At 41.1% G+C, this 12,371-nt stretch overlaps 1 protein-coding gene across 1 annotated transcript in view; it reads left to right on the forward strand.

The window, feature by feature from the left end:
• The window catches only part of rsrc1 (arginine/serine-rich coiled-coil 1), a 111,871-nt gene that overhangs the window by 53,244 nt on the left and 46,256 nt on the right, over nucleotides 1-12,371 (forward strand). Inside the window, exon 6 of the mRNA XM_070906469.1 lies at nucleotides 494-545. Coding sequence (XP_070762570.1) covers nucleotides 494-545 — 52 coding nt within the window. The remainder of the gene's footprint in view (nucleotides 1-493; nucleotides 546-12,371) is intronic.

Consider the following 12,371-nt stretch of genomic DNA (forward strand, 5'->3'; position numbering starts at 1 on the left):
AAATTTCTCTTCATCTCATCCTCATTGATTCTCCCTGGTGTGTCAGAGATGTTGTTGCTTTCTGTTTTTCACCAGCAGGGTTTTTACAGACGACTAGACAAGTAGATTAGCGAAGTTGTCCCCCGGTGCTCCATGAGGACAGTTTAAGGGAACATTCACTCTTAATGGTTGCAGTTAAAGATTATCATGGGTAAAATATATTTCGGCCTCAGGGTTTTAGAGCTAGATTACATGGAGGATATCTGTCCTGTCGTGAGCTGCGCTTTGTCATATCAAGCAAGGTGGTATAGTACACATCCTGTAAGACAACACTTAGGAAAGACTTCGTGTTAACAAGTGTCTGTCCTGCTTAACGTGCCCCACCAGCTCAAGCCTCGATGCTGTAGTTGACCCTGACCTGTTTAAGAAGAATGAGGAACTCTTTGTAGGAGTCAGCTAAAATATCACATTATTATTGACTACTTTTTTGTTTTGTTTTCTTACTCTTCTGCAGACTCCAGCAGAGCAGGCTAAAGTTCGAATGCATATGGTCCTGCAGGCTGCCGGTAAGTGGATGATTATTCGGTTTCTCTTCCCTCTGTCTTTTCTTGTTACAGTGTGTTTCAGCACTGTTGCCATGGTCTGACACTTGCCAGTTGTTGTCACTCACTCATTCAAGGATGCTAACTTGAAGGCGGTGTGTTAGCAGCCTCATTGTGCTGAATCACATATTTTCTAGTTAGAGATGGGACTTTTCTGTCAATATACCATGTCAGTCGGTCAGTCCACCACTTTCCCTACGCACAAATGTCACATATCAATTTGTTCAAGTACGTCTGCTTTCATTCATAAATATACCCCTGTGATATCACCCAGGGCTATGCAGTACAGCAAATATTTACAGTGTATTAGTGTGGTAATATATTTGGAGGTACAGTACAACAAATTGTGAGTTAAATGTATTTTTATGCTGATTATTTGGTCATTTATTTACTTTCATGCATATAGATGCATACATGTACCCAATGTTCCAGTGATACTTTTTGCACTAATCTGTTCAAATGTAATGGTGTAAAGCCTAGTTAATCTAGTTTACAATAGAAAAATCTAATTGTATTAGTGTAATATTTAGACCTTATTTTTTTGCCATATTTTGAAGCCCTACCACACAAAATCTTGCTTTACTGAGCTGGGATTGAGCCACAGTCTCATTTACGCACACTCCACCGTGGACCTAGACGGGTTTCGTACTTGTTTTTCCCACACACAGACTCACAGCACCCCTCCCCACACACACTACCACAATCTCACACACACACACACAGACAAATGTATACACACACTCTCTTGCTCTCGGCTTTGTGTGCTTCTGGGCCCATATTCACTGCAGCTTAATTTCAAACACTCCTCCCAGTACATAAGTCATAGATGTCACCATGCACGCGGTGTATATATTCCAGTGTGTATTCGAGGGGTAGAATTGCGAGCCAGATGTGACAGGCAGAGATTGACTGTGGAGAAAGATGTCTTCATGTTTACAGTCATGCGCACACACACACAGACACACAGCCCAGCACTTCAGAACAGGGCTCTGATTTCACCACAGGAAATATATGAAAGAACCAGGCATCTATACATCATCTATAGAGCACCCAGCAGCCACACACTTACCTCACTTAAGACTTGTTCAGCCGTACTGTAGGCCACAGAACAATGTTGCAGTGATTTAACTGATTTGAACTTTGTCAAGCATATTTTATGTACTTCATCATACTTTGAATAGACTCTACGTAGTTTGGAACAGGTGGGAATTTGAGATTTTATGGAGTGGGGGACAATTCAGTTTTACAATTGGTTTAGAAAAATTAAAGTTTTCCTTTGCTCGGTTATGTTTTCTGTCTTATATCAGACACCCCACACTCCCTGCCTCGCCACCTTAAGGCTAATGTTGTACTAATGGTGGTGAAGCATCATAAAATTGAGCATGTGGCTTTGAGTGCAGCGGGCCAGACTGGTGCAGACATAGGCCCAGGGCCAGACGCGGGACTAGAGGAGAGGGTTTAATGCACTGGACATGTCTCTGGTTTTCCTCTCTTTCCTGGAGGCTTCCAAAAGAACAGGTTTATGGCTCTGTCAAAGATTGTCTTCACCAGAGAGCCCAGGCCGGCCTGTTTGAGGCCTTCGGGTGCCCGTGGTCATATTGCTCATAACGGTCTACAGTAAAATACAAATGGGCAACAGATTTTAACTTGATAAAGCAGTTTATATTTGGTACTTGGAATGATTTATAATTTTATTTTATCCTTGTTTTCTGCTGCCTTTCCTCTGTTTTGTGATTAACCATTGAGTGCCCTGGCCAATTTAAATCCTGTTTGTATAATTACAAATATTAGTTTTTACAAATATTACAAATATGTTTTTAGTCCTCTGACCCTGCAGCTGCTAAGTCTCTTGCTGCCAAATCTTCTAAATTCATCCATCTCATATCTCTTCTTATTCTCTCCATTTTCTTTCCTCTTGTCCCTCTCCGTCTATCTGTCCTCTCACTCTCCGTCTTTACTGTCTTTGTTCCAGTGTTGTTAGCGGACAGAGGGAGATAGGGATGGAAAGAGGGAGGGATGGAGGGCGAGAAGGAAGCAGCAGATGTTGGGAGGTTGTGTGAATGTTAATGTCCTGACGTAGCAGTGGAGCTTAAGCCTCCTCCTCCTCCTCCTCCTTCCCTCCGTTCCTCTCTGAGTGCCCGCCAGGCTTTCTCTCTCGGGGTCTCCTGACATCCTTAAAGCCCGTGGCTCTCCACTCCTCTCCTCTTCTCTGCTCTCTTCCACCTCTTTCTCTCCCATCCCCTCCCTCCCTCCCTCCTTTTGTCCGTCTATGGACTCTCTCTAGTCAGTAGAGAGCAGATCATCCCATGGCTAAAGCGGCTCAGGCCTTTGTGTTGGGGGGCTCTGTGGACCTGTAATGAGCCCCGTCGGCTGGCCTGCTGGCCTGCTTAGCGCTCACTGGGGGCTTTGAGCGTGCGCGTGTGTGTGTGTGTGTGTGTGTGTGTGTGTGTGTGTAGTGGGATGAGGAGGTGAGAGGAGGAGGGCAACACTGGCCCCCAATGAAAGAGCTGGATGGATATGTTTATGGGTCACTTCCTGCTTGGCCTACATATCAAACACACACACACACACACACACACACACACACACACACACACACTACACCCCACATTTCCAAGACAAACTCACTTGCTAATTTCATCAATAATAAGATAATTTTTCATTCTGAAATATTTGACTTTCAAAGATGGTTGTTACTGTCAGGAAATTGATTCTTTTTGCATGGCCAGATTGCAGGGAAGCCTCTTGCACAGGTTGAGGTTCAGCTGGATATAGTTTGACAGTGTATAGTTTATAGATTATGTGATAGCAAAAAGCAGCAGTGTCCCTACTACTGTATGTGGCACCCACAGTATGTTTGGTTCATCTGTATCTCTTTCTCCTTTGTCTTCTAAACCTGAGAGTGAGCACCTATAGACTGATTTCTGTCACTGTTCGTCACTACAGAGCAACAAGAAACATGCGCGCGCACACACACACACACACACACACACACACACACACAGTAACCACGACATCCTTACATGTATTATACTCTTTTCTTTTCAGCCACTTGCAAGGTTCTTGGCTCTTTTCAGCGCAGTGTCCATTTCCACTCAAATGAGCATGAGCACTGTGCGCGGCAGCGGGCCTCTCCTTATCCACACGTCAATAGGGAGTGTTTGCAGAACACCCACTAAGGACCTGAGGGCCAAGGGTCATCAAAACCTCCGTCTTCTCCCTATTTGAACCTTTGACAGCAGCAAAACAAACAATCCTTAAGATCCCATCAGAGGCTTGAACTTGGCAGGGGTTCACTGGTCTGAATTAACTTCCTCTATTGGTTTGTCTAAGTTTGACACCTGGCTGGAGTTGGATGTTCTCATTTGTGATTTTTGGTTTGGTTTATAACTTAAGCTACTTAATTAAAATTACAACATTGACTACTGCATTCCCAGCAGTATTTTTTGGTTCTAAAGGTCTAAAATAGAGTCCAAAAGAAGTCCCTGTGCTGCTGCACAGAAAACCTGACCTACAATTTTAGTATATTGGATTAAATTAGTCTCTTTATTTAAAGTGGATAAATATGACACATTAAACAAAATTTATCTCCTAACATGCAATGCCATTAACAGCTAATATTCAGCAAAATAAAGCAATTTTAGGAAATATGTTTTGATTGAAACATTTTATGTGTTATTTTTAAGTTCAGGTTATAAAATATAACTTGAATGTGTGTGCGTGTTTATGTCAGCTTTTTAAGCAAATATGGGCTTGATTGGTATTTTTTATAAAACCATGATAAGACATTGAATCTCCCATTTGTTGCAATAATTGAGAATTGAGAAAGTGTGCATATTATGGCATAGAAAATATACATTATTTAGCTTTAACTCATTTCCTGGCACTGGTGACTCTCATTCAACTTTAAGTGAAATTGTAGCGAAAAGTGTAGTATTTAAGTACTCTTGATATCAATAACTCTCTAATAGCAAACCCTTCTTCCTCTATATGAATGCGTGTCACTAATTTACTAACTAGTTTAAAAAATTCCATGAATATTGATCAATCCTAAAGTCAAGAAAAACTAATTATGAAAGTGTCCCTTTGAATCCTTTTTACAAAGTTTTTTCTGGCGTTTTTAAGAGAGTTGAGAGGAGATGATAATCAGAACATTGAGGGACATTGGGTCGAATGAAAAGGTTTGTTGCGGTTACATGATGTGTAAAGCATCATAGACCACTGGTCCACCAGGACGCATAGTTTAACTTGATTTTAAGGACTGCCAGACGTATGTCTCTGCCTTTTCTGCAGGTCTGTGATTATACATGTTGGGTTATGAGCATGTCTGTCGGAGTGTGTCTCTCTTGTTTGTGTCTGCAAGTTTTTCTGTTTTTCTGCCTGTTTATATCTGCTCTCTGATTGAGTGAACGACAGAAAGAGGCAATTGGGGGGGGGGGGGGGGGGTGCAGCCAAGCTTAGCAACATCATGCGATAGGACTAATTCTTCCACAGTAAATAAGGGGTATTAGGCTTCTCTGTCGCAGCAGGGGTCCTGAAGAAACACACACACACACACACACACACACCCTTTCTCTCGAGCTTCTTTCCTCCGTCCTCCTTGTGCATCCAGTACCCGCCATCCCTCCCACCGCTCCAGCCCACCCCCTTAGGCCCTGACAGATGTGTGCTGAACAGACCACATACATGGAGGGTGTCACCTTACCCCCTCTGGAACTAAAGGGCTAATGCGCCACATTTAGGAGGCTGCCGCCCTTTGTTCTGCCAGGATAAGAGGTGACAGGGATGGGGAGACTGAGACTAGACCTTGTTCTTTACATGGCCCAAGACTCCTTCTTTATTCCCCTGGCCTTTCTGCATAGTTTCTCCTCTATAAACTTGTTTTCCTTCATTCTCATTCTTCCAATTTTCTCTCTGCCACTTCTGTACTTTCATTGTCATCTCCTTAAGATTTAGCAGCCATCGCTGGAATGCAGCTCAGCATTTGTTAGGCAGCGAATTACAGTTATCACACATTATCCATCTTCATCATATCGCCGTCACTCTGGTCGTAGCACCTCTTTTTGTTTGTCACGACTAAGGTGATTGTCACAAACACCAGTCAGCGGTGGCCTTCATCTCAAAGGGGATTTCTCTGTAGAAACACAAGGGAATTACCCAGTAATAACTCCTACCTACATGTTCTCTTTGCTAAATGTGTTACTGTCACAACAACAGCAGCACGCCACTTGACTGTTTGAACTGAAATGAGGGCTTTTGCTTTAATGAGAATAGGGGATTTTTGAGCCAAAAGATGGTAAACAACTTGATGACAGCTTTTTTTTTATTTAAAAAAAAAAAAAAAATACAATTATTTTGTTGTGAGGTTCAGGGATTCTTGTTTTTTTAATGTACTGTTTTGTCTTGCAGGATTACTGCTGTTGAATTTGGATTTTTTGATTTAACAGTAAAGGTCCGGTCAGAGATCAGAAAGAGCAGAAAGACAGGGTGAGAATAAAACAACTAATCATGACTCGCGTAGTTTAATGATTAAAACAGCCTGGTCCGTAGAGAAGATTTGCTAATGTTTACCCTGCAGCACTAAAACACCAGTTTTAAAAACCTCAACTTAACAAATCAGCAGAGATGCTTCCAGGTTAGCTTTGTAGGGATTTAGTTTGATACTCATTTTGGTTTCCTTTTTTTCTCTCTTCTTTTCGTTAGCTGAAATGTTCAAGCATAAAGCTAGAAATGTAACGCCATAGCTTCCATTATATTCAAATAAACGAACAGTTGCACAACAGAAATCCCCTTTGCGTCTGTGCAGGAATGTGTCTCCTGTTGTCCTCTGGGAGGATAATGGCACAGGGGTGTCCTGTAATTTAGTCTCTGTAACCATTGATCAGCTGGATTTATGTGCCATTACCTCACTGTTCCAGTCAACAGTCGTAATTATGTCTCACAGAGAGAGAGAGCGAGCGTGGGGCCTCCAGTTACACAGGACACAAATACCTGAATAAGCTTTTATCAAACAGCCCCTGCCGCTCACTTAGTCGCAGATTGACACTGGTGGCAGACCGACTGACCTCCAGATGAGAGGGGTGGATGGATGGATGGAAGGGTCTGCCGAGCTCAGTCAGAGAGCCATACCTCATATTAAGAGCCCGTGCCTCAAGTTGTTGCTCTGACCCTCTCAAAAAGAAGTCTGTTCATGCTTTAAACACATGAGTTTAAAGAAAGGATGTGTTTGAGATGGATCTCTGTGGTCCTCTGCACCTACAAGAGGATTTCATTCATTTCAGTAAGAAATAAACCCTCCAGTTCAAAGGTGTCTGTCAATGGCAGGGCGGGCCGAGTGACCTAAGGACCGCATGGATCAGAGTTTTATGTACAATTGATTTTTGGTTTGTTTTATGGGTATAATAAACACAGGTCCTGCTGCACCCTGGGTTTCTCTTGTGATACCCTTACCCTGCTCATCCTCCCACCTTCCAATGCTGTAGTTACAAAACATGTTACAGAAACTGTTTTACCAATTTGTCATTAAAATTAGACGATCAGTTTATTATAGTTAATCAACAGAAAATGTATAAACTATTAATTGTAGTTACTATTAATTATCTGTTTTGATAAGCGATTAATGTAGATAAATGCCAAAAATAAACTGGTTCCAGCTTCATAAATGTGAATATTGGCTGGTTTTCTTAGTCTTCTATGATATTAAACAAAATATCTTTTGGTTTTAGACTGTTATTCTGACAAAACAAGAAATTTCGATATGTTAACTTAGGCCTTTTAGAAATTGTGATGGACATGTTTAATTATTTTGTGACCATTAATCAAGAAAATAATCGACAGATTCATTGATAATTTAAAAAAAAGTGGTAGTTGCGGCCCTAATTGAAATGAGTGAATCAACTAGAGCTGAAACGATTAATTGATTAATGAATTGTCAGCTATTTTGATGATCGATTAGTCTTTTAGGTAATTTTTGAAAGCAATAATGCTGAACACTTTCTGGTTCCAGCTTCTCACATGTGGGAATTTGCTGCTTTTCTCAGTTTTATATCATTGTAAATTGGGTTTTCGACTGTTGGTTGGACAAAACAAGACATTTGAAGACGTCTCCTTGGGAAATTTTCACCATTTTCTTACATTTCATAGATCAATTAGTGTATGAATCATTAGTTGCAGTCCTAAAATCAATTACTTGGATGCATGAGTAGGTGGTGTATGTGTTTTTATTTAGTTAGAATTCATGTTTTCATATTGTGTTGTCAGTTATCCTTATTCCAGTAATAGTTATCTTTTTCCTGAGATTGAGGGTCTCGGGTGTAAAAAGTACTTGTCATATTAGTGTACAACTCTCCTTGCCTTGCCTTAGTGAACAATATATACTGTACTAGAGAGAACCACTTAGAGGAAACTCTCTGATTATGTGTATGTGTGTGTGAAAGAGAGAGAGAGATTGAGAAGGCTTTGTTTTTCTTCTGTGGGCAGATTTCAAACAGCATCTGGTGAGCTCTTGAAAAAGACTGTTATGAGTATGTTCAAATCCAAACTGAATCATTTTTGCGCCGCCCTCCCTTTTCTCTCCTTGTTGTCGGTGTTTGGAGACACATGGTGATATCTTTCCCTCCTCCCTCCCTCTCTCTCTGCTTCTCTCTCTCTCTCCTCTCAACGTGTAGCCATTTCCATAACAGAAAAAGAATATTTTTAATTTGCTGCTTTCCATAATTTTGCAACATATGGTATAAACGATTTTGATGCAAATGTATGTGCTAATTATTTGCAGGCGAGCCTTAAACAGGCCAGCCATTGAAGTGGAATGAAAGCAAATTTGCAATCACCTTAAATTTTGCTAACCATTTACTGTTAAGTAAACTTTGCTAAGTAATTTAATTACCTTGGACCGCTGGCAGGCGCTCAAGGCTTTTTTCGCGAGGGGGTGGAGAGGGAGGCTGAATGCAAAGAATGCAGAGGGAGAGATATGAGAAGGAGAGAGTAAAGGCGGTCTATACTGCTAACAACAGTACTATTGAATTCTCGCCATGTGGAAGTTATTGCTGGAAAAGATTTTGTTGCTGCGGCACCTCTGCGAGGGAAAGGCGGGGAAGAGATAGAAATCTTTTAACAAGTTGTCCTGTGACATCCTCTGGTTTTTAGGATTAGATCATCTCTTCGGTTTTGTGTGTTTGTAAATGTTGCTACATGGGTTTAATGGATGTAGCTGTCTGATTGGCCCTGGAATAGACATAAATGGATTGCAGTTAAGTGCAATCAGTGAGTTTATGTCATAGAATCAGAGGGACTTTACAGTGCTTCTGTGGCTCACAGGAACCAAATATTTTCCGTCTTTTTAGTATTTCAGGTTTTCATATTTTATTGTATTACAACATTGAATCTAGGTAGATTTAATGTTGCTTTTTTTGACAGGAATCAACAGAAAAGACCCTTTAATGTAAAAATGAGAACAGATCTTAACAAAGTGATCTAAATTGATAAATACTGAATACAAAATATGATCATTTGCAGTAGTATTCTTCCCCTTTTATAGGGTATACCTAAATCATCACTGATGCAGTTGGTTTTAGAAGTCTCATAATTATTTAAATGATACACCTGTGTGGAATTTTCATTAAACTTATCTTTTTGTTTTAAATCAGCCTAAAAATATTCAATTGGCAATAGACTGAACATTTATCTGTGCTTCGTTGTGCTCTTGTTCACTCCCACAGCCCAGAAACATGCAGGTGTGAATGTGTTTCTCTATGTGCTGTGATAGACTGGCAGCTTGTCCAGGATGTTTCCCTGCCTTTCACCCAGTGCATGCTGGGACAAGCCCCAGCCCCCTTGCGACCCTGAATAAGAATAAGCAGGTATAGGAAATGGATGGATGGCTGTTCAGTCTTCCTGTCATAGATGGACCAGGATGGGTAGCTGCAGCAACCTTGGCCTTCGTACACTAATCACATTGGATTCTTCTGATGGCTCTTTAGGTGATTGAATTGATTGGTTGTATTACTGTAACGGGCAACAACTCCAAGGCTTGTTTGATGTCACTTAGTCTGCAAATGAAATATTTCCTAATTATAGACACTGACGCATTTGCTAAAATGATTCTCAATTCTCAATGAATCTCAAGTCCTTTGTTACACATACTTTACTTCATGATACCTTAATGTGCAGCTCAGCTGTTGTGCTACATCCATACATGATGGAGTCACAGGAAATGGAAGATGTAAATGCAGACAAATGGGATGAATGATGTGGCAGCGACACCTGCGATTGCTTGCAGTGCTTCATGTGACAAATGGAGGAATGCTTGATTTAATAGTACAGTGGGTGGAGGGGGCCAGCAGCTCGGACATTAGAGCGGGGAATTGTGAGGTTGATGGTTTGATTCCCAGTTCCTCCTAACAGCATGTTAAAGTGTCCTTGAGCAAGACACCGAATTAATGTTTATGTGAATGATATATAAATGTGGTTACCATGTTCTAAACACAGCAAGGTCAATAAAATGGTTTATAAGTCTGTATTTAGTGAGCCATATTGGCTTAAAGATGCCCTGTAGAGTTTTTAACCACTAGTGGCTCTGTGGAGCAATATTTTTACAAGTGTGTCCCTGTTTTGTTTGTGTTTGAATCATTTTTCTCATCTTCAGTACCTTAAAGAAGTAGTTCGACATTTTGGGAAATGCAGTTATTCACTTTCTTGCTGAGAGTTGGATGAGAGGATTGATACCGCTCTCAGGTCTGTCATTTGAATATAATGCCGCTTAGCTTAGCATAAAAGCTGGAAACAAGGGGAAACATCTAGCCTGGTTCTGTCCGAAGGTAACAATATCTGACTACCAGCACCTCTAAAGCTCATCAATTAACATGTTCTATCTCTTCTTTTTTTTTTATCTGTACAGAAACTGAAGTGTAAACAGGGTTATGTGCCAGAATATTCCTCGGCTGGGAACCAAAAGCGAATCAGCGTATTTCCTTTGTGAATGTTCAACGATTGCTTTAAGGTTTCCTGGGCTACATATAAAGCTGACTGAGCACTTCTGCATTCACTTTTGAAATGTTTAGGAACCGTTAAATGCAGTAATTTTGATATTGTGGAAATAAATGTAACATTAAGCGATTAAACATGGTTCATTTTACGTCTCTGTTTAAAGCAGTGTTGGATGCTGCTCCGTACTGCTAACAGTCGACAGCAGTACGGAGAAAAAGGCAGACACCCCGAGCAGTTCTGTAGCCTGCCCGCTGGACTGCATCAACAAGCTGCAAACACACTGGTTAGCTTCTTGAAGCCTCACATGATCAAAAAAAAACTGACTTTGCTGTCACTTTTTTCATCTTTATCAGCTTCTGTGGGGTGTGTGTGCAAGTATGCTCCAGTGTTTGTGTGTACAGCCAGTGCGTATGAAGGTTAATGGAGTATATGTGTGTTTGTATGTGTTTCTGGTGAGGTTTACCTCCGTCTATAACAAGCTCACCCACTGATTTCAATTAGAAATGTAACTGTAACGGAAGGCTATCTTGTGCAATCATATATAACCAATGGTCTTTTCAGAGGAGTCAATACTTCTGTCAAAGTTTTTAGTTTTCTTCATTTATCCTTTCTTCTCTCATCAATCTGGCCTCTTGTAGTAAAGTTGAAACGGCTTCTTCTCTCCTTTAGCACCAGCAATGCTCCACAGACACACACAGGAAGGCGAGGGCTGGGATGGAATTGAAGTAATAAAAACCTCTTTGTTTTAGTTTGTATTGGACCATTCATCATCACTTTATTTAATACGAGGCTGTAATTGTGCCATCCCCAACCATCACTAATGGCTGTGTTCGTCTGTGTTTGCTTTGTTGATGGAAATGAATGAAATTAGGATAAACAACCGCAGAGTCGCGTGTAATCAAGGCCTGATTAATGTACCAGCGTTTCAGCGCCGTTTCTCATTCCACAACACCTGATATCTTTCCCATAAACAAATTCTGTTTGTCTAAATGAAGAAATTAAATGACGCATTTGATGAGTTTATGATTGACCCGGTCCGGCTCGTGGCTCATTATTCTCTGTCTGTTGAGGCCAAGAGGTATGTGACTAATGCTCTGTCACTTCCCACACAAGGATTTATCACCACCACTGATTAATGGCAGCCAAACAGCATTTTAATAATTTTATGATTGTGGTTTCTGGCAGTCACAGAGAGAGACCGAGAGAGAGAAAGGAAGATAGAGGGGAGCGGGAGGGAGGAAAGAGGGGGGGCGTTTAGAGGGAGAGGGTCCAAAGAGAGAGAGAAAGCGACAGAAAGTGTTCATCCCAGATTAAATGTTTTATGCCATTGCAGGCTGAGCAGACGGAGGCATGATTATGCGCCGTATGAACATCCCCATGAATCTTCTCGCACTTGAAAAGTATTTCATACACATGTTTAATGAATTTCACCCCCTCATTATTACATTTACTTTTTCCACTGGAAAGCAACAAATTCGCAACAAATCTGTGTAAAAATATCTCAACAGTGAGCGATTGCTTCCCCCAGGGGGTTGAAATGTGGAGGTGGATCGCGGGAATGGGGCTGATTTACAGGTTAGGGAAAGGTAGGGGTTAAAGCGTCGGCGTGGCAGGTGAAGATTATGATAAAGCGAGTAGATTTAATGGCACCGGCTGATATCTTACAGCAGATACTGATAAAATAACTTGAGATGATCTCATGGGCTTGAGAAATGAGATGACTGTCATGGACATTAATGTTTAAGTCCTGACTCAAGACCAGTTTAATCATGCCAAGCTTAACTCCAACATTAACTGTTCTTCTCT

The sequence above is a fragment of the Enoplosus armatus genome, chromosome 5, assembly GCF_043641665.1.
Source record: "Enoplosus armatus isolate fEnoArm2 chromosome 5, fEnoArm2.hap1, whole genome shotgun sequence".
Lineage (NCBI taxonomy): Eukaryota > Metazoa > Chordata > Actinopteri > Centrarchiformes > Enoplosidae > Enoplosus > Enoplosus armatus.